Below are 22,079 nucleotides of genomic sequence, written 5' to 3'. Positions count from 1 at the left end.
CCCCTGGTGGAGTGAGTAAGCCCCTGAGGGGAGCTGGGGAGCCTGGAGTGGTCAGCTTGGGTAAGGGGGTGTCTCCTTCGGGTTCTTCACCAGCTGGCCATTGTGCCGCCAACGCGCCAGCGTTACTAACATCAAACCATGAAGGATCGCGTCCTTCTTTAATTAAAAAGGAGAATCTTGGGAAAACCGGAGCCGATTAGCACAGGAAGAGTCAGTTCCCAATGATTTATTTTGATGCACGCATGACACGGCATGGAGTGAGTCTCAAGTACTCATAGGTCTGCTTTTCGGCTAACTCCAGAAGCAGCTATATATATATATATCCATCCAAAATTCCGTGTTCTTGTCCACGTTGCACCTGGAAAACCTTACAGTCCAAACACCCCGACGAATTGTCAGTCCGCTCCAGCTTCACACAAACTGGAGGAAAATCATTTAACCCCCGGAGCTGTCGAGTAACCTCTTCAGGGTACAACTTTTATTTTACACGTAGCAATTAAGAGATCGCAAACCCCAACCGAGCCACCAGAGCCGGTTGGCAGAATCTCCAACCTGGGGAGAAAGCGCAAAGCTAATAAAACTCCCAGGGCGCTGCAGCCCGAGGGGGTAACAGCCGTGAGCGGAGGCGATCTCCAGTTGGACAAAAATCCTGGAGTGACTTTGCTGGTCCTGGTTTGATGGTTACGATTCATTGCGAAAGGGATAATGATTTCTAATAAAATCGGATGGGGACGAAAGGCAGATCGGATAGAGGCGGATGTAGTAGCAGGGGTGAGGTGTACTAAAAGTTGGTCCCCTGGCACCGCCGCCAGTACCCTGTGTAGTACCAAGCTTTATCCAAGGCATCTTTGGCTGGCAGGATCCGTAGACAGGCGCAGGGGAAAGGGATGAAATTGGGCCGGGGAAGGGACCGCTGGAGCTAGGGACGGTGCTGGAGCTCTGGGCTAGCTGTTGGGCTAGCTTGCAAGCGTGCAGGCGTGTGCTCTGGGAGCAAGTTCGCGGCTTGAAGAGGCCTTTATACCTGGGTCGGAGCGGCCGGCGGCAGATTGTGGTACTGGCTAGCAATTGGACTATTGTTGATATGCTAATGAGGCGATTAGGCTGTTGGTGAAGAGCAGGAAAAGGGAAAAGTTTCTACCATTAGAGGGAGATCTCCGAGCGCACACGGGAGCTCTCTAACCCTTCTCTCCTCCTCCCTCCTCGCCCTTCTCCTCCTGGCCCTCCTCCTCCTCTCCCTCCTCCTCCTTCCTACCCTTCTCCTCCTCCTCGCCCTCCTCTCCTCCTCCTCCTCTTGTGCTCACCGCCCGCAGCCCGCACTTTGCGCTAACCTAGAGAGTAGCTCCGCTGGGGTGCGAGGCGCAGAGGGGCAAATCCGATCACGCCGATCCATGAAAATGCTTTGGAAACTGACGGATAATATCAAGTACGAAGACTGTGAGGTAAGCGCGGCGCCGGCTCAGTCATCCTTGCGACCACAGGCTTGGAGATCGACCCTCCCTCTCCTCCTCCTCTCCACGCAGCTAGCTGCGAAATGCTGGTGAACAAACTTTCACCAGCGCTGCGCCCGCCCCTCGAATTCGCCCGAAGAGCGCCGGGGAGAAGCTGGAGAGGGTGTACATGGGTCTTGCTTGTTTCACTTTTGTCCTTTGAAGCCCATGTCCCACTCCTCCCCCCCTTTTTTTCCTTCTTACTTGTGGCTTTGCCTGAGAGTGGAACGAAGAGATAAGCTTTTTTTTTTTTTCCTTTAAAACAATTGTTGGCAACTGGGCACGTGCCAGTGCACTCTGGTATCTCTTGAGCAAGAATCTGGGGGTATCTACGATAGCAGGAAGAAAAAATAAAAGAAAATGTTTCCCCTTTCACCTCTTCTCTGAGATTAATATTCCTTTTTCTTTCATTCATTCCTTTCTCTCTAAAGAGGTTCCCTTCTTGCATTTGGAGAAGGGCCCACACAGTTCGCCCAGACCTGGGCAGCACCTCCCTGAAAGCGGGTTCGGCTCGGGAGCCCTCACGTCAGCCTATGGGCTCACTCCTCAGGTCCTATATTCCTTGAAGTTCTAAGCAGTTTCTCCCGCCGAGCTACAGGGTGGACACACCCATGGTGGTGGCTGGGTGCAGATGCACTACCGTACTCTCTGAAGGGGGGGGGCGGGGAATCGCCCTGTGCCGGCCGGAGCTTAGCCACGGGACCCTGAGAATACTGGTGTGACTGCCGATCACCTCTGGTTTTCGAGTGCCCGCTGGGACCACAGAGCGCTCCCCTTGGGAATACATTTTAAAACCCAGGACCCCAGAGAATGACTTTTGGGACAGCCAGGGAGGCATAGGAAAAGAACCAACTGCTTGCAGGAGACGGCCTCAACCTTGCTTTTACAAACCCTGCTGAAAGGAGCTGATGAGTGCATGGGGCGATGGAGGGGTAGTGATTATCCAAATAAATACATGGCAGCCTTGACATTTACTGTTCTTCTTTTGCTTTTTTTTTTTTTTCTTTCCCTTTTGGCATTTGGAGCTGGGGATTCTGGCTGAGGCATCTGTGTGCGGGTGCAGAGACAAGAATTCTGTCTTCACTTGAAATCAGGAACTGGGTTTGTGTGAACGAAATGTCACCCACTCCCTCCCCTTTTCTCTTTGAATACTATTTTACATCTTTCTTCATTCTGGCTCCCCCTTTACCCCTCCCCACCCCCAACCTGGTAGATGGGACACCAGGTGACATCCCTCAGTACCTGCGCTTCTCTGGGGCTCCTGTGGCGTGCCTCGAGGGGCGCGGGAAGCCCTCGTAGGACCAGACACTTTGTTTTCAAGGCTAAGGGTGCCTTTTGCGGATAGGCCTAGGCACCACTAAGCCTCTCTTAGAGCAGTTCATTTCTGAGGGGTCTGAGTTCCCTCTCAAGCCTGGTGATTTTTCACTTTCTCGGAACCTAAAACTCGGTTCTGGGTGCCGGCGCCCTGAGTGGGAGGGTTGATAACCTTCGCGTGGCTCCACACACCGAAGGGGTCTCGAGGGGGAGCGAGATGAACTTGAACCCCCAGAGAGACTCTGGAGGTGCGCGAGAGCGGGGGGGGCGGGGGGGGGAGAATGATGAGAACGGAGTGGGAGAGGAAAAAAAAAAAGTCTGGGCAATTTCAACAACTTTGGTGGCGGCGGGCTAGCTAGCGCTAGGGCAGGACTTCGAGCTTCCGAGCGGGCTTGGAGTTGTCTGATTTGGCCGAGGCTCTGCAGGGACACGCAAGAGGCGAGGTGCCGCTTGTTCCGACAACCGGGCGGGCAGACTGGCAGTGGCGACGCGCGGGGAGAGCTAGCCCTGTCATCTAGAGGGTGTCGGCGGGAGTGGCCCAGCCAGTCCGACGGGTTTGTGCCGGGAGCCGGGAGCCCTTGCCAGAGGCGCCTAGGCTGGGCCGCTTCGCGTCTGTGCGCGCCCGGGGCCGCGTCCGGGCTCCAGCTCCCGGAACCGGGTCCAGGGACCAGCCGAGATTAGAACTGCCGCAGCCGAGGAGCGCACGGCCCGGAGGTCCTAGGGAAGGCAGCTCGTGAGCAGGCGGAGGACAAGGGTTGGCGAAGCGGGCGGGCTGGTCCCAGGCGGGACGCCTGGTCATGGAGGAACAGCGCGGCAGCGGGCAGCCGAGTCCCGAGTGCCAGGCCCCGCTGCGCAGCAGAGAATCCCGCGGCCGGAGAGCGGCGGGAAGCACCTCCCAGGCGCAGAACCCGGTGGGCAGCAGCGCGCGGGTCCCGGGAGCTCCAGCCCGCGGCGAGCGACCCCCGCTCCATTCCGAGGTCTGCCCCAGCCTTTTAGGTCCGATTGTCCTCCCTCGCTTCCTCTCCCCTCCCCCTCCCCCGCGGGCTCCCCCTGCGCAGCTCCGGCTCGGCCCCCTCCTCCTCCTCCTCCCTCCCTCCCTCCTGCCCTCCCTTCCTCCTCCCCGGCGCTCCCTCCTTCCTCCCCCCTCTCTCCACTCCTCTCTCCTCTGGTCGCCCACACTTTCTTTCTCGCACACGCACGCAGACACATCCTCCCTCGTCGCGCTCTCGCCCCTCGGCCTCCCTCTCGCCTTCTTTCTCTTTCACTTTTGCAGGCCCTGCAACCTTTTAAAATGTTGCCCCTTCGCTGTGATTCGCCAGACGCCGCGCCGCGGCCCCCCGCACGCTCGCCCGCTCCCTCCGTCGCCCGCTTTTTGTCTCTCGCGCTCCCTCTCCCCACCTCCGATTTGCTACACTGAGACTCCCGTCAATGACTGCATTGAGAGCCGGCTCCGGCGCGAGTTGCCTCTCCGCTTCACGCTCGATTTCCAGGCATTCTTCCCTTATTAAGTATTCGTGTAATATTAATAGTCATGAATATCTGCTATTAGGAGGCTCCAGGAACGCTGCCCAGCGCGGTTATTAGAAGCTGAAGTGAAGCCGCCGCTAAGAAAAGAGGGGAGACACGGATTAAGGGACATTCACACACACACTCACACACACACTTCACACACATACTTTTTTCCTCTTTTTTCTTTTTGTATTTTTTTTTGGTTGGCTTTTTTTTCTTGTTGTTGTTGTTGTTTTCGTTTTTCTTAAAAGAACTTTGAATCCTAACCGATTGCGGCAGGATAGAGATCGTGGGTTCGACCAGCTGAAGGCGCCGCGCGACTCGGTGGTACAAGTTCGGATGGATCCGAGCCGGGCTCCGACGCTCGCCGGAGCGTCCGCGCGGTGACTGGAGTCCTGGGTGGCGCGGGGCTCTCGGAGCCTTTTGTGTGGGGCTCTCTCGGGCCGCCGGGCAGCCGGGTGCTCGAGGCGTGGTGGTTTTTGTTTTGGGGGTTTGTTTTTGCTTTTTTCCACCCTGACTGGTTACCCCAGACTCTTCGCAGATGTTAGTTCACAGTTTTTCAGCTATGGTGAGTCCCACCCCACCCCCACCCATCCCTGTTTCCTTAGGAATTCTGATCCCGAAACCCGCAGCCGAGAAACTGCCTGAGATCCAGATCCAGGGCTTCTCGGCCCGGGTTCCTTGTGGACATCTCCTCCCACTTGCATTCCTATCTCCCTTTCCTCTTTTCTCTGGCTCTTTTCCATCCTCAAATCCAACGCGTCGCCACTACCCTGTCCCTGCTGGACCTCTCCGCGCACGCAGACCTACCCCGCAGCTCTTTCCCTGGGCCAGTTTCTCGCCCGGTTCGTCTTTATTTCCTTGCGTCTTCTTCACTTGTTCCAGAGCCGCTCTCCACATCCGATGCTTAATCCGTCTGTGGGGGGTGAAAGGCGCACCCCGGTGTGTCCCCTAGCCCGGGGCCTTGAGGCTGAACCTTGGAGGGTTCCGATTCTCTGGAACCCACTCTTGGCTTGCTTTGCAAGCGGATTGCAATAGAGAAATGTAAAGTGAGGGGTTTCTTTTGCCCTTTGGGGCTGGAGGTGGAAGGGGCGGGGGCCTCCGCCCCGGGGTGCCCCTCTTTCTTTTAAAAGAACCGGGTAAGGCAGAATCTTTCTATTTTAAACCCCGTTCCTTACTCCCCTTTCATATCATAAAACGACCCTGCCGTGTAAAAGCCTCCTAACAGAGGAAGCGGAAAAGACAGACACCCCCACCTCAACCATGCAGTTCAAATCTTTAAGCTGGTAATTTAAATGTGTGCTTTCTTACGGCCCCTGTGCGAAACATGTTTCTATTTAAATAGTCATGGAATGGAAATAGTCTTTGAAGGTTTATGATTTTTCCCTTCCAGATTAATGGAAGAGTAAACAATAACGCGGTGGCAGACAGGTTCAAATCCGGGAACAGCAAAGGCTGCTTCTGTTTAATATTTAGTGGATGTTTGAATTTTGCTTAAGGGAGGTTTGGTACTGCGGGTGTTGGGGCTGTACTACAGGACGCCCTTTTACATCTCCTGCCCCCCTTTGAGAGGAATATCTGGGAGAGTCTGTTGTGCCCCTAGATTTACATATTCTGATTTCTTTGCTTTTTTTTTTTTTTTTTTTTTTTTTTTTTTTTTTTTTTTTGAAAAGGCCTGCTTCACTTCTGGGGTATTTTCTAATGCTAACAATGTAGAGCTGATACCCCTACCCCGGCGTCCAGCAGAGGGGAACGGGTGATTTCCCCACATTGGCTTGCCGAATGGATTTAATGGGGGTAGCTAAAACTCTGCGCCTCATTTCTCACTATTTCCCTTTCGTCTTGCTTTCTTCCAGGACCGTCACGACGGCACCAGCAACGGGACGGCAAGGTTGCCCCAGCTGGGCACTGTAGGTCAATCCCCCTACACCAGCGCCCCACCGCTGTCCCATACCCCCAATGCCGACTTCCAGCCTCCCTACTTTCCCCCGCCCTACCAGCCTATCTACCCTCAGTCGCAAGATCCTTACTCCCACGTCAACGACCCCTACAGCCTGAACCCCCTGCACGCCCAGCCGCAGCCGCAGCACCCGGGCTGGCCCGGCCAGAGGCAGAGCCAGGAGTCTGGGCTCTTGCACACGCACAGGGGGTTACCCCACCAGCTGTCGGGCCTGGACCCTCGCAGGGACTACCGGCGGCACGAGGATCTCCTGCACGGCCCACACGGGCTCGGCTCGGGGCTCGGGGACCTCCCGATCCACTCCTTACCTCACGCCATCGAGGACGTCCCGGTAAGAGGCGGTGCGGGCCGCGGGGAGGGAACGCAGCCCTAGGCTCACCTGCCCTCCCGGAAGCTTCCTGGAGCCCAGGCCCGCAGGGCCTTGATTTTCCTCAATAATAGTTGGGAGTGGAAGTGACACTCACTTCAATAACTGAATTTAAAAATGAAAAACTAATTGAGAACAATGCTTCATGGAGCTCGCTCAACAATGCCTGGGTCACCACTTCCAGCCAACAGAAATAAACCAGGCGATGGTCACCATTCTCTGCAGCTTCTCTCCGTGACAATAAATTGTGTAGATTGGGGGGAGGGGTGGGGGGGACACGGGACTTAATTCCGCTGCTGAATGTGTCGTGGGGATTTCTCGCTGTTCTAGGAAAGTGGTTAAATTTAGCCCAGAGAGCTCCTTAAACTATCTCACAAAGTAAAAGAAAGTGCGAGAGACTTAGGGAAAAGGTCCTTGAACCGGGTTTTATAAGCATTAGTGAAACCCAGAAGTTATGCCTCCCCTATCCTGATCAAAGGAAAACAAGTAGCAAATCCAAGCACAGGGACATTAAAATGCAGCTTTCTTCTCTTCCTGGGGGTGCTAAGTGGTGACCTCATAAATCATTAGCTAGGTTCCCAACGCCTATCAGAAGCTGCTACACTGAATATTCAATTAAATGTTTGGATACTATTGGGTGCTGCGTTGAGTTCTAATTCAGTTATCAATAAATGCAGTTTCAAATGATTTCTAAATAAGGACGACCTCAGCACATGTACTATTTACAATGTAACTCAGGCCATTGATAATTTGAAAATACTTTTTAAAATTAAATTGCAACCAGCACCTCAATTTCAGCTCTATAAATTTATGGTTTTCTCACAATCTTCCTGAAATGGAATTAGAGCAAGCCAATATATATATTTTTTTATCGCTGTAAAGGCTTCTGCTAAAGGTACTTTTCTTTGGAAAGGAAATGTATCTGGATGTGATTTTTGCTTAAATGCTATTTCAAATTACTGCATCAAATATAGCAGTGGTATGTCTGTTGACAGTTTAATGATTGCTGAATTAGATTGTAAGGAAAACGACCACATGAACTTACCTGATTGCCTGGCAGATTTAAAACATTCTTGAAGTTCTACAGGAAAATAGAAAATTTATTACCTCTCTCATTTAGCCCAGTTAATCACCGAAATTTGTTGGTTATGCTTAACAGCCTTGCATGAAACACAGGAAGGCAGGCACTTGGTCCAATGCAAGGCTCAGTAAGCATTGTGTGTGTGTGTGTGTGTGTGTGTGTGTGTGTGTGTGTGTGTGCATGCACGCGCGCACGCGCGCATGAACGCGCGCATGTGTTCATATTTGTATGGTTTTAGAAAACTGTGGCTAGTGAATTTGAGGCAATATTTTATAAAAGCAATTTTGAACAGAACTAGAAATTATGGTGATTTTAGTTTTCTTTCTCAGAGAGTCCCTGAATTCTTTTCTTTGCCTGTTCTTTGGAAACACTAATAGCAAAATAATATCTTAAGCTTTTGGAACTGCTGTGTATTGGAAATAGGTCTTCTGCAAAAAATGGCATGAGGCTGCTGGGAATTCTTGATACCTGTGTGGTCACTCTGTGATGCAATTGATCGGTAGGAGAAACTAACCAAATGATCATATAAAAGCAAGAAACCCAGTTGCTCTTCCTCTCCCCCTCCCCCACCTTTCAAGAAAAAAAAAATCCTTCAAAGGAATTTGGGTCAGGAATAGGGTTGTTTTCAATTTCTTCATTGCTGCCACATTTAACTTTTAATAAGAACGACTGCTAAATATTTAAGAAAATCAAGTCAATGGTGAAAATTGTTTAATCATTAATATCTCAGTGGGGTTTTAAACTTAACAGTCTTCCCTGTATGGACAAGGTCTAGCTAGAAATAACAGAAATAAAAGTATTATGCCACACTACATTTACTTTATGGGTTTAGGGTGCATGCATAAAGGGATCATATTTCCCCATATAGTTAAAACACAAGAACTGCAGCAGTAGTCATTTCTGAACATTTCTCAATTTAATTATACTTAAATCCAGAAGCACTTTAGGCAAGTTACAAATGAGAGCATTGAGTATAATAAAACCTGTAATAAAGCAACTTAGTACCATCCACCCGGAATCATTGCGATCAGGCACAATTAACAGGAGCATAAATCCAAGACAGAATGGAAAATGTTCGAATCAGTATTATTGTTGGACAAAGACTAGAGAAGGAAGTAATAGTTTTTTAAATGGCAATGCCTGTGCTTGGTAACGATTGCGAAATCTTCCCTCTCAGCAGCCCTGGTGCTAATTTGTAAACACAGCCAGACATTATATTGCCTGTCAGTTTCTGCATTAGAAAACATGATTTCATTTTACTTTCTAATCACGTTTTGATTCTAACACACTCATGGATACACAACCATCTGCAAAGAGAGAGGGGGGGCACCTCACACTGCTGCTGGACAACGGGAAAACAGTAAAGAAGCCTCAAAGGGTTTTTGTCCCTGATGTTTCCATATTCCTGCCAGATTTACTGTAGGCAGCAGATTTCTTACAAATTATTTCTGGTTTTCCTTGAGTGAAGGTGTGTGTGTGTGTGTGTGTGTGTGTGTGTGTGTGTGTGTGTACACATACACATGAGTGTGCTTTGTTACATTACCTTCAGGGTTTCCCACACCGCTGTTACCCCCATCCTGTCATGTCATTTCTATTGTGTTTCTTTGGCTTTGGCTGCCTGGACTCTGGGATCCCTGAGGTTCCCAAGCTGCTGAGAAGTGCCACACCAAAGCCACATGCATTTCTAAAGGTTGAATTGACTGGGGAAAAGATTAGGAACTCCCAAACTTCATTTAATTTTCAAAGAAAGTTTTATTCCCCATCCCATCCTGTTCAATGTGGATTATCTCCTGGGAGGGGGGAGGAAAAATGGGTTGTGGGTGTACAGTGAAACCTCTTGAGTTTTAAAGCTCCAAATTCAGTAAGCTAAGATGAGATGTTTATATATAAATGTCATTATGAGGGAGGGGGGACTGCCATCCTCCACCTTCCCCTCCCCCACCTTGCAGGGAATATTCATTTCCTTTTGTTTTGATTATACACTTACATTCATGTGTATCCTTTTGTTGCAGCATGTAGAAGACCCGGGTATTAACATCCCAGATCAAACTGTAATTAAGAAAGGTAAGCCATTTCCTTCTGCATTCCAAGCATGTCCTTACAGGCAGAGTGCTATTTAAAAGAACTTGCAGGACTGTATTTATTTTTTTCAAATAGGATTTCCTAAAGGCTCAGAATTAGCAAATAGATAGGCATAGAAGAACAGTGCTTAAACAACCGGCTTTCAGGATCTTGGTAATGGCAACAGGCTAGCTTTGTTCAGATCATGATTTCAGCACTGAGTTCAGTTATTCATATTTGGACAAAATGAAATGTGCAATATTGACCTGATTTGGAAGTGGTTTCATAGCTAATTCATTGTGTGGAGTTAAAGGCCATGAGGGTTAAAAAGTGTATCAAGCTAAAATAATACAAATAATTTAATATCAATGAAAAGACAGATTTTTTTTTTAAAGCCCTCTATTAGGGAAGAAAACTTCATGTTCTCTGATTTAGTTTCTAGTTTCTTGATTGAGTCTCAAGGCTTTAAAACTTGGTGAATTAGGTTAACAAAAATTTAGCTTTTGGTTAAAATTAGCATCTTGAAGATGCCACTATTGACCTAAGTATTTAGAAAAGAAATTGTTAAAAAGGTATTACAGGATTTGAATGAATTTATCATCTGCATTGTGCTTAGTGGGTAGGAATAAAGTTTCATGTATTAAATGCAATAGCAGTATTTTGTTGTTGTTGTTGTTATGATGGCAAAAATCTCAGGGTTCTAGATTCCACCAGAGGACCATGCTATATAAAACTGTTCTCATTTCTAACCCCAATCAGTATAGTGTAAGCTAGTTTAAAGTTTCATTTTTGCATCTGTGAAGTCTTTGTCATGTCAAATTAGATGTGCAAGGGATAAATCTTAAGAGGTGCTCTTTCCAAGTCGACATGATAATTGGCTCTTTTATTAGTAATCTCTCAAGAGTTCGTTTAACTCCTATTGTCTCTATTAGCCTCCCCAGAGCTATTAATGTCACAAGTGATCTATCCAAAACCTAGAGCCCCTCATCTCCCCATACGACTAGAATATCCCCATTAAAAAAAAAAAAAACATGCTGTGATGAGACTGTGTACATATTATTATTACATGTCTCTATGTGGGATTTTAAGATATAAATGCATTGTACTTAAGTGGTTGCGGACGCATCAGAATTAAATTGGTGTTAAGAAATGGACCCCTCGTTTGCCTGGTCTTGAATTTGTTTTCTAACAATGGTTGGTCCAACAATGACGGCTTATGGTTTTAACTGATTGTATATTCTACCTCCCCCCCGCCCCGGACTCTTTTGAAGGGCCTTAGGCAGACCGGGTTCAATTAGTATTTGCTCAACAAAAGGACTCATTCCTAGTGTTCAGCTGTAGGCCCTTTCTTGAGTCCTGTTCAAAAAATGGGCTTGGGATGATTTCCAAAACCCGAGCGTCTTTCAAAATGAAACATCAGGGTCTATCGATGAAAGGAGGTTAGTACAGTGTGTGACAACAGAATGCACCACTTGCTGGCTAAATGGAAATGTTCATTTACTGGCTGCTGCAGCCACCCAGAGTATCCACCGGCTTTAACAGCCATTTCTTTCCGCTGTGAGTCCTTCGTCCGCTAAACCCTGGCTACACCAACCCTGCCCGGGGTTTGCACATGAAACCCACCCGCTGTCTCCCCAAACGCGATCTCCTGCACCTCGCCGGCGCCCTGCGCGAGCCCGGGGCGGGGGGTAGCGACAGCATCAGCCATCTCTAGACAGCTTGCAGCAAGGGTGATGGCAGGAAGCCGCTGCGGGATGCCAGCGCGGTGGGCCCGCCCCCCAACACGCGCCCTCCTCTGTCTCCGCAGGCCCTGTGTCCCTGTCCAAGTCCAACAGCAACGCCGTCTCCGCCATCCCTATCAACAAGGACAACCTCTTCGGTGGCGTGGTGAACCCCAACGAAGTCTTCTGTTCAGTTCCGGGTCGCCTGTCGCTCCTCAGCTCCACCTCGAAGTACAAGGTCACGGTGGCGGAAGTACAGCGGCGCCTCTCACCGCCGGAGTGTCTCAACGCGTCGCTGTTGGGCGGAGTGCTGCGGAGGTGAGGCCCGGCCCCGCCCATTCCGCCCCGCCCATTCCACCCCGCCCCGCCCCGCCCGCGGACGCGGCCTCAGTGCGCCTGCGCCGGGGCAGTAGCGGCGCCGCACGCCGCCGGCTGCCAGGGAAAAGGGCGGGGAGGGGAGCGAGTGGCGCCCGGTGGGAGGGGCCGGAGGCGGGGTGGAGGGTGGGGTGAGGCGGCGCGCCTGCGCATTGCGGGGCCTCGGCTTTCTTCTGCACGCAGGCGCAGCGCTCACTGCTGCGGGCTCAGTCCCGGCCTTGGCAGCCATGGGGCGCCGTGCAGCTGCCTTTTCCCTGGTTGCACACAGGTTGCAAGCTCAGGAAAACTTGTGGGCTCCTCGCTTTGCCTTACCGAAGCGTGGGGTCTCTGATGGGAACCTGTCGCCCTTGAGTGGAGACTGGTTTTCAAGTAAAGCGAGACTTTTGCATGCCGCATGCCTCCCCAACCCTGGTTGCTGGCACCTCCCGCCAGAATGCTCCCCCTACCCCCAGCCTCTGCGCTAGCTTTCGACGGTTCTGATTTACTGTGATGTGTGACAGGGCACGTTTCCAGTTTCCGTTCATTATATGTAGCCGCTCTCAGGGACCACATCCGTTAACACGGGTTTCTCGCCTCTCTGAGGTGGAGTGAGATTCACAAGGGCCAGGGAATGTCTTTCCTGGGACCCAGCGGTATGCCCTCCATCTTAGGAATCTACCCGATGGTGTGAGTTGTAGGCCTAGTGTTACATTTGGTCAAATAGTATGTCTCTTACTCTCCTCTCCATGTCTAACTTTATTCCTGAATCTTAATGACCCGGAGTTGGGCCTTGGTGGGTACAGCTCACCTACATCCTCTAAGAGGGTTTTGCAGAATTAATACCAGCGACTGTCATCATCGTTCAGTCACTTGGTTTTTCCTTAGTTCTTTTACTGCCAGAGATCTTTCTCTGCCCTCTGCTTTTTCCTCCCCTTCCCCCATCACCAGTATCGGAGACTGCTTACCTAAGGGAGTATAATCTAATCCACGCAATTAAAGAGCCACTTGAGTAGGGAATAAAATCTGAAATTAATTAATTTGCTGTTTTATTTAAACAATTTATCTTAACCACTTTCTGATTATGGGAGTCTATTTAGACATCTATTTAGAAGCGCCTCCATTGTCTCTGAAATCAGGGAAATTTTTGAAGGCTGATATCAGCCATCATCCTTTTGACATTTCCAGTTATGCTCCTGACGTGGCATGTAAACAGTTGTCGAGATGCGTTTCCCATTGGGACCAAAGCGAGAGCATGAAATGTGAGCGTGATGATAACTTTGGTTACTGGGAACGACCTAACAGCAGATCTTGTGAAGACAATTTAAAGACCCCACTGGGGTTTGTGTTATTGTAGCAACAGGGAAAATACACAGTAATCAGCTGACCTCAAGAATACCTCCAGCTCCAGAGTTCAGAACTATGTGTTTGCAGCTCTTCTTCAGAGAACTAGAAACAGAAAAGCTCCCAACCTGCCACAATAGTCGCAACAATAACTGAACACAGTGTGTGCTTTACAGCTGAACTAGCCTTTATCTCCTACAACCTTTCTGTACAGTTCCTTAGGCTTCTCAGTTTTCAAGAACACATTTTAGAAAGTGTTCAAAATTACTTTAATGTGACACAGAGCAAGTCAATATTTTCTATATCTTTATGAAACAGAGCGAAGTCTAAGAATGGAGGACGATCTTTAAGAGAAAAACTGGACAAAATAGGATTAAATCTGCCAGCAGGGAGACGCAAAGCTGCCAACGTCACCCTGCTTACATCATTAGTGGAAGGTAAGCAAATCCACTTGCTAAGTAGAAGGGAACAGTTGTCTGGGGAAATGGATAATATTTAGTGGCCAGATGTTTGAGTGTGTTTTGTGTACTTTGGTGGTTTCACCTTTCCATGGAATATAGCTATAACTGGAAGTGAACAGAATTCTGGGATGTCAAGGAAAACCAAGTAACAAAGCCAAACAAAACTCCAGAGACTATATACACTCATGCCTATATGTTCTTCCTGTCTACCATAAAATTACCTTGTCCTCAGCACAAATCTGACCTAAACAATGCACAAATTTAAGAGCCACACATTCTCCAAGTTCCTGTCTCCTCTAAAGAACTCAGCAGTAAATCACTTAAGTTATTCTGACATCTGCGTTTGAGAAATGCGTGACCATTACTTCCTGAATTAATTTGGGAATCTTTGACCTGCATCCTGATTTAAGACTGTCCTGAAAGCTCAGGGTTAAAGCCCTTGTAGTAGTTGTTTTCTAAACATGTACTTCCTCATCTCCTGCTTCATTGTGTTTCGTTCTCTCCACGATTGAAAGAAAGTGAGCAATTTTAGAATTTGGATTGTCAGATACAGAAAGAGAAAAAGAAGCAGACACATTGTAAAAGAGTTTCTTATGGCAGATTTTTGAGCACACACACCCTGCCAAATTCCTCAAGACAAAAAGCCATCCCTGTCCAGTTAAACAAAAACTGTCACCAGAATCCGTTCATGTTCCTGCCTCCTAGATTCCTAACTTTTTCTGATAGTCAGTTGGTTTAAGGTTGGGATTAAGGGTTGGGTGAATGCATAGTTCTCTTGTGCTTTTCTTTGTGGCTTGTTATATCTCTTGTTAAAAGGAAAATTTAAAAAATAGTAATTTATTCCTAGGCAGATTTAAAACTAGCATTTATATTTCAATGAGGCAATTTTATCTTATTTGCATAGTGTGTTGGAGGAGATAGTGCCATTGGATCCAAGTTTTTTGGAAGTTTCTAGAAAGCATCTGAAACAAATGTTTTTGAGGAGGAATTCTATGACTTTCATGTGTTAAACGGTGTTGAAGATGAAGATGATGAAACTTAAAAAAAAAAAAAAAAGCAAGAAAACCCCAGCCATTGTTCAAGGCCAGAAATTCAAATACAGCCACATTATATTAAAATAATGGTAGTATGTAGAAAACCACTTTTCATATCCTACCTCCCAAATTATATGTCATGAAAATGGTGGTGGCAGCCGAGGATGGCGCGTGAGCATTGGTCTGGGTCTGGGGGTTGAGACTGCAGTGGGGAGGCAGTTTCTGGAGAACTGTTATTGTTTGTGATCCGCTCCATTTTATGGAAACAAGCTCTGCCGAGAGGCCTTTGATGCTCTAATTGGCGCATGCGTTCTTCCGGAGCTGGAGCTAATGGCAGGAAGCCCTGCAGTAAAAACCAACTGGTTCAGGAAATTAAAACCAAAGATTCGAAAATCAACAACACAGACAGACTCAGTGGAGTGACCCTCAAATCCTCTTGGTTAATCGGCTTGGATGAACAGATAATTATATGTGATCAAGTTAAAATGTAAACTCTCAGTTGTTCCCTTGCTGAAAAGCTCAAGGAGTAATTATGGAACATCATTGACGAGTGTGTTGATAGGTGTGAGGTTGAGACGGCAGAGCCATTTTCAAACAGAAGTTGGGGAAACATCCCTCAGGGATGGGTATGGGGCGATGGGTGGGATTAACATTTTCAAAGCATTTTGGCCTTGTAAGCCAACTTGGCACTTTTACTGATGAGTAAGGTCTCCAGGTCTCACAGAGAAGGAATCTCTAAAGTAAGAAAACAAGGGGTTTCTGTTCCTTCCAACTTTTAGTGAAGAAAACTAAGGGAGTTGGGTGTAGGGAGGAGACTTTGATTCCCAATTTCTTCTTTCTCTGGCCCTCACTTCCCTCCTCCTACCTCTTGCCAGGAGAAGCCGTCCACCTAGCCAGGGACTTTGGGTACGTGTGCGAAACTGAATTTCCTGCCAAAGCAGTAGCGGAATTTCTCAACCGACAACATTCCGATCCCAATGAGCAAGTGACAAGAAAAAACATGCTCCTGGCTACAAAGTAAGGCATTTACCTCTGCGGGGTCTAGGCTGTTCACTGTCAAAAACAAAACAAAACTATCTTGTGCTCTCTTCTCTTTTTCATTCCTATTGATCAGCTTTGCTGTGAATACTGAAGTCAGGGCACAAACATAAATTAGCACAGACTGTATCAAAGAGGAAACAGCGTGGGAGTGTCAGTGTGCTTCCTGTGTTCTCCCTCTCTTCAGTCTCTTTCTTATTCACTAACTTTGAAATTAGTGGGGGTGTGGGGGGGCAGCAGGGATTGCACTGAAAGGGTGTGGATTTGTGACAGTGTTGTTTCATAGAAACCAGAGTCCAAGTCCTCAAAGGTACCAATCAGGCTTGCCTAGGTCCACATTTTCTCTCATCAGTATGTTCTCCAAGGGCAAAGATTAAGCTGGGACCTGCAAAATGTGCCATCCAGAAACTGCCCTACTTTTACCTCTAATCCTGGATTCCATTTCATTCTCTTCTAGCCTCAAAAGTCTCTCTCTCTCTCTCTCTCTCTCTCTCTCACACACACACACACACACACACACACACACACACACACACACATATAGAGAAAGAGACAGAGACACACAAACAGAGTCACAGTCATACTCTAAGTTTTAGCCTACAAGCAAGCTGTCAAATGGGTTTCAAGGTGGCCCAAGTTTATATTCCCATAGGTGCCTGGGCTGAATAGACTTCTCCAGATTGAAAAGAAAATGACTGTTTTGATATGTTTTCTGGAAATTTAAAAGGATTGTTTTAAAGTCCCTAATTACCAAAAGCTGGTGTCACTGGAGGGCACTGCTGTAGAGAATTAAGAAACTGAGGCCTCGGGTGGGACAGTTTCTGGCCTGATAACACTGCTTCCTCACCTTTACACACATACACACACACACCCACTGTAGCCATCTCAGGAAGGTCCCTGCTACAGCTGGCTTCCAGGGCCAGATCGACTTCCTGGGTTTCCTTTCTCTGTGACTCTCCACAGTTTTCTTTGAAACAGTCTGTCACTGACCCCAGAGCTCACCATTTGGACTAGATTGGCTGTCCAGCAAACCACTGGATTACCCCTGCCTGTCACCCAGCACTGGCGTTGGAGACACAAGCCTTCAAGTTAGGCTTTTACATGAGTTTTGGGAATCCGAACTCAAGTCCTAATCTGTGTGGTCAAGCCCCTTTTCCAGTGAGCTCTCTCCCCAGCCTTGTTGCTGTTTTTAAAAAGCTAAGTTTGCCTTTCCTTGGAAACTCAGACCTCACTGGGTTTGAAGGTAAATGAGAGGAGACTCCATTCCACCAACTGCTACTGTGTCTCCTTTGGGAGTGTGTGGGGCAGACTCTGACGACATTTTGAAAAGCAAAACTGATGGTTCTACAATACTGAAGAGGGACGATTGTGTTTCTAACTTCCGGTGCAGCCTGTAAAATACTTTCCTGTGTCCAGGGAGTTTGCTATGAATGAGAAAGATGTAGGCAGAAGTTTGTTGTGTTTGAGGGGTGGGGGCTGGGGAGAGAAGGTCCTTTTGAGGTAGGAAGGGTATTCATTCCAGGGAGGATCACTGGTTCAGCAGTGGCAGGCTTCACCATTCTGAGCGGCTGGTCTTGGGTCCTGAGGGGGTTGGGGGTGGGGGTGGAGGCAGAGGTGACTGCAGGGAGCGTTGCCTTTTCCCCTGTTGCCTGTAAAGCCTGGTGGGAGCTTCACCTCGCTCTCTGTTCCGCTGCAGACAGATCTGCAAAGAGTTCACTGACCTGCTGGCTCAGGACCGATCTCCCCTGGGGAACTCGCGGCCCAACCCTATCCTGGAGCCTGGCATCCAGAGTTGCTTGACCCACTTCAACCTCATCTCCCATGGCTTCGGCAGCCCGGCGGTGTGTGCAGCGGTCACCGCCCTGCAGAACTATCTCACCGAGGCCCTCAAGGCCATGGACAAAATGTACCTCAGCAACAACCCCAACAGCCACACGGACAACAGCGCCAAAAGCAGTGACAAAGAAGAGAAACACAGAAAGTGAGGCTCTCCTCCCGCCCGCGCCGCCCGCCGCCCGCCCGCCCGCCTCACCGGCCCGCGCCCCCCACTCGCCCCTCCCCCACCCGGCAGGTGACAGCTCCGGGACCAGCCACTCCTACTGCTGCTGCTACGCTGCGCCGCCGCCGCCGCGCCGCCCCTCGTCCCCGGAGTCCTCGGGACTGCTCTCTCTCGACTGCCAGTGAGGCAGCCGCTGCCTACTCAGCGCCCTGCCTCAACTTCCCCATCAGCACCAACACCCCCCTTGCCCTCTTGTGGAGCCTAAAAGAACAGAACAGGTCGTGAAGCCAGCAAAGAAAAGTTCTGTCGCGTTTGTGAACCTTTTTTTTTTTTTTTTAAATCAAATCAACAACAAACATTAAAACTTTTTTTTTCTAAAAAACAAAAAGAACGTTAAAAAAATTTTAAAAAAGTATACGAGCTTCATGGGACTAACTCATCGCCTTCCCTTGCATACTTCAGATTGTAGCCATACTTTAAAAAAAAAAAAAAGGCAAAGAGGATAATGACATTTTTATCAGTATTGTGAATAAACTTGAACACAAATACAGAAGTTCTATGTCCTGTCTTCAGTTGTAGAAGTTGTCTCTGCAAGGTGCCCACTTGAACTTGCTCTGATGACACAATCCACACTTCTATAAGGGAATCAGTGTTCACGTCTCTGTATATATTTATTTATGTGTAATTTAATGGGATTTGTAAATATGGTGAGTCTGTTTTAAACCTTTTTTTTTTTTATTTATCTGGTGATCTCATTTACCTCCTGTTCAGTGGCTTTTGGATCCTCCCTATTAGTTCTTCATGTGGTTTTACTTACTTAGAAATCCAGGGTTTGGGTGATTTCCTCTCCCCTTCTGGAATTCACGAATTTAGCCCCTTGGTAGCATGTTAATGATGATAATGAAACAGCTGAACAAAACTTTTTTAAAGTAAAATAAAATTTTATATATAATTAGTATTACATTTAGCTTTTCATTGAATGGAAAGGAAACAGTGATATTGGGACACTGGAAAGATTTTTTTTTAATGGAGCGGTTTGATAACTCTCCTATGGTATTGTGGGGAGAAAAAATAAAGTTTATTTGAGTTCACTGTTCTCCCTTAAAAGCGTCCTCTGAGCAATAAATGAATATTGTCTTTAAACCAAGGGTTAGGGATTTCTCTGTCCTCTCTCTCTTTCTCTCTTTCTCTCTCTCTCTCTCTCTCTCCCAATCTCTCTGTCTCTCTGTCTCTCTCTCTCTCTCTTCCCTCTCTCCCCCCCTCTCTCTCCCCTCTCTTTTTTGTTCAACTTCAAGCATTTGGGACCACCTGGTATTGTGTGTCTTCACCGGCCACATTGGAAGCAGTTCTAGATGTACTGTGTTGAGTTGCGCTGGCAGTAGTCTCCCTGCCTGTCAATGTATCATAGTCCTTTGTTGCCCAGATAAATAAATATTTGATACGCTTTATGTCGATTTTTTTTATTCAGTGGCTGTCTTTACCCAGGCGTATTTTTGTTCTTGGCAGTATTTTTTATTCAGTATGGTTACAGTAATTGAGTTTAACTCTCCCTTGGCAATTGCTCTTTGCAATAAGCAGCTGAACCCATTGTTTCCCTCAAGTATAATAAAAACTTACTTTCAACTTGGAGTTCAGAGCAGGGTATCATTTAGATATTCCACTGAGTCTGTATTCAGACAAATGACACAATAAAACCCAATGTATTCTTTTGGATAAAAGATTGTTTGTACTGCTAAAGGAATGACATACTATTGCTTCCTGACTGGGAGCATTAACTTTATTATTAAAAATAAAGTTTTATTTTATTTATGTTGATCCTATAGGTTTTCATTTGCATTTTGGAAGCTACGATATTTAAACCCTCAGAACTAAACATTAGGAATGACAAAGCTGATGGCTAGAGGAAGAACGAAGATGCTCTCCTGCTCACTGCATTCCAATCCATGTCAGAAGAAAACTGCAATGGAAATGATTAGTTCATTAATACAAAGGAGATGGCCATTTCAGTCCTCATTTGTTTGCTTAGGCTTTTATGGCTTAGGCCAACCCTGTTTTTCTGGTAGGAGAAAAGGTGGCAGAAATATACGTGGAACACAGAAAGAGAGGCCAATTGTCCCCATTTGCTTTAATATTTCATTTGGAGATGAATTCACTCCTGGAACCAGTAGAGGGGAGTGGGAAAGTAGGTGGATCCTTACAATCTCTGATTCCCCCACCCCAAAAGCAGGCACTCCCCTTTCTATCTCCACTGGTTCCTCCTTGGACCTTTTAGAAACACAAAAACGCCTCAGAAGTAGGATAGAGGGAGTGGGGGAGGTTTGCTCCTGCCAAGCTTTCCTATCTGTCTTCCACAATAACAGGACTGTGAGCCTGCTCTGGGGGAAGGAAGGACCTTCTTGCACAGGAAGATGGCGAATTCAGAGCTTTTGTAAATGGAATTCGTAATTTCTTTGCCTTGGAAGTGAGGTGGCTTTTCATTTTTGCTTAACTTACGGTTTTCTTTAAAAAAATATTTTTAACAGATACGGAGGTTGGCTAAGTGGAAGGCTGAGAGGGAAGCTGTGTAGATGGTCATGCTGAGAAGAAATGACTTGTGTTCCTGTGCTTTGGCATGCCAAAGACTAGGAAGGCAAAGGTCTTTCCCCTGTGTCCATTTTGCAACCTTTTCTTTCTAATCTCCTTACGGAAGGCAGTGTAAAATCAATCTCCACAAACCAATGAGAGTTGGTGGAGTCTAAATTCTATTTTCTAAAGCCAGAGAATTCATAACAATGGTGGGTTAAAAAAATTCAAATGGAAAGTGTATTCTCAGAACGCAACGCGGCAATTGTTTTTTTTAAAGCGGTTATTTATTATTTCCTAGAGAGACTGGTTAACTGTAACGTAGATGTAACAAAATAATGAGGCGAATGAACCCTAACTGTACATACTGTTGACAGAAATGAAATGCACACAGCGTCGTAGCAGGTGAAGTGAAGCATTGTCTATCAGGACTGTTTTTCTTGGCTGCATCTCAGATTGTGTGGGGGATCCTAACCTCAGGCACAATAGCATTCATAAACAGCCATACATTGCTGCTCTTTCTCCAATGACACATAAATACTCATTTTAAAACGAAAACAATCTTATTAAATACCATTCATTCATATCTGGATTTACAGATGCTTGTTATGTTGGAACCCAATATAATCTTTGCATCCCAAGAAAGATAGAAAGGAAATGGTGTCTGGAACAGGACAATGTAAAAATAAACAATGGTTTTTATATGCAGTGAATCAGTAATTTTTATTCTGTAGTTGGGATGATGGTATTGCCACTGTTTTTAAACAATAAAAGTAAAAGGAGTTGTGTACCTTTAAGTGGCATGGGATACAGGAGGGGATGATCAAAAAATTTTTTTTAATTGAGTAACCAAGGGCTATGTGACTTTTAGCTTTTTCTGTTGTAACTGAATCCTCCCAAACATGTGAGGATTGCTTGACAGGTTTGAGTCTTCATATGCTAACAACAAAGATTCACTTTGGATTAAACCAGATCAGGATACATAGTTGAATCATAAAGATGCTGGCTAGGCTATGCTAATTACCACACCCAATTTTCATGGAAACACAATGCTCTTTCTAGGTGGCTAGTCAGAGTTACCCCCTCAATACTTCAACACCCTTTAAAAATCACAACTCAAACCACTCCTTCCCAAAATCGAATATTAATACAATTTGTGTTCTTGATGGAACTACCATCAGGACCGCAATGCCCCGCAGCTGAAATAATATTTAAAATAGAAGGGATTTGACATTTGAGAAGTCAGTGGCTGAAATACCCAGTTGTACTTAGCTAATTCAGTCCTTAACCTCTGGTTTCAAATAAATCAATTACAGTCCATTCCACTTCAGTTCAGAAGTGCACAGGGTTTTAGTTAATTGAATACATTTTATTCACTTGCTAGGAATATTCATTTATCAAAATTCCAAATTTAATGTATGTTTCTTTACAACTCAGGTTATGTTAGACTGCACGATCAAATCCAATTTACCTGGATTCCTCCAAATCCTGCTTAAAATCCAAATTTTATCTACTCTAAAAAACAGTGTCTCCCACTTCCTTCAACCCAAAAGGTGTTCACAATAATTCTATGTAAGGCAGGAGAGTTTCCTCATAAAGAAGAAAAAAAAAAAAAGTCATGTGGTCATTAGCTTTGTTCTAAGATTAAATAGGTTAAAAGCAAAGTTGGATTACTTCATTTTTAAAGTATAGACTTGAAATTAAAAAAAAAATGACCTGTATGGTTTCTATTAGGGTTTTTTTTTTTTTTTTCTGCTGGACAGGTATGTATGTAGTATTTTATGGTCTTA

General features: G+C 46.7%; 1 protein-coding gene and 1 long non-coding RNA gene across 4 annotated transcripts; one reads left to right on the top strand and one right to left on the bottom strand.

The window, feature by feature from the left end:
• Nucleotides 1-211: 211 nt before the first annotated feature.
• Nucleotides 212-3,803, bottom strand: LOC118238613. 2 transcript variants are annotated; one of them, XR_004769390.1, is made up of 3 exons: nucleotides 1,692-3,803; nucleotides 1,329-1,602; nucleotides 212-1,101 (listed from the first exon to the last, which is right to left on the bottom strand). It is a non-coding gene; the product is annotated as an uncharacterized LOC118238613 (long non-coding RNA). The 2 variants fall into 2 exon arrangements; XR_004769389.1 differs by having other exon boundaries at nucleotides 1,329-3,803.
• Nucleotides 1,307-19,175, top strand: Tfap2a (transcription factor AP-2 alpha). Of its 2 annotated transcripts, XM_027410398.2 has the most exons (8): nucleotides 1,307-1,439; nucleotides 6,167-6,601; nucleotides 9,731-9,782; nucleotides 11,587-11,818; nucleotides 13,514-13,632; nucleotides 15,566-15,707; nucleotides 17,425-17,709; nucleotides 17,800-19,175. In XM_027410398.2, the coding sequence occupies exons 1-8, from the start codon at nucleotides 1,389-1,391 to the stop codon at nucleotides 17,801-17,803; spliced, it is 1,320 nt and encodes a 439-aa protein (XP_027266199.1). In that variant the 5' UTR covers nucleotides 1,307-1,388; the 3' UTR covers nucleotides 17,804-19,175. The 2 variants fall into 2 exon arrangements, with proteins under 2 accessions (XP_027266199.1, XP_027266200.1); XM_027410399.2 differs by lacking the exon at nucleotides 1,307-1,439 and adding an exon at nucleotides 3,954-4,878 and having other exon boundaries at nucleotides 17,425-19,175.
• The last annotated feature ends 2,904 nt before the right edge of the window (nucleotides 19,176-22,079 follow it).

The sequence above is a fragment of the Cricetulus griseus genome, chromosome 3 (assembly GCF_003668045.3).
Source record: "Cricetulus griseus strain 17A/GY chromosome 3, alternate assembly CriGri-PICRH-1.0, whole genome shotgun sequence".
NCBI lineage: Eukaryota > Metazoa > Chordata > Mammalia > Rodentia > Cricetidae > Cricetulus > Cricetulus griseus.
This window is presented reverse-complemented; position numbering and strand designations above follow the sequence as displayed.

Bases quoted from the DNA above. Each gene is read 5' to 3' on its own strand.
- Tfap2a (XM_027410398.2), top strand. From the start codon at position 1,389: ATGAAAATGCTTTGGAAACTGACGGATAATATCAAGTACGAAGACTGT. The intron at 1,440-6,166 runs GTAAGCGCGGCG...GCTTTCTTCCAG, and splicing joins TCAAGTACGAAGACTGTGAG to GACCGTCACGACGGCACCAG. The intron at 13,633-15,565 runs GTAAGCAAATCC...ACCTCTTGCCAG, and splicing joins GCTTACATCATTAGTGGAAG to GAGAAGCCGTCCACCTAGCC.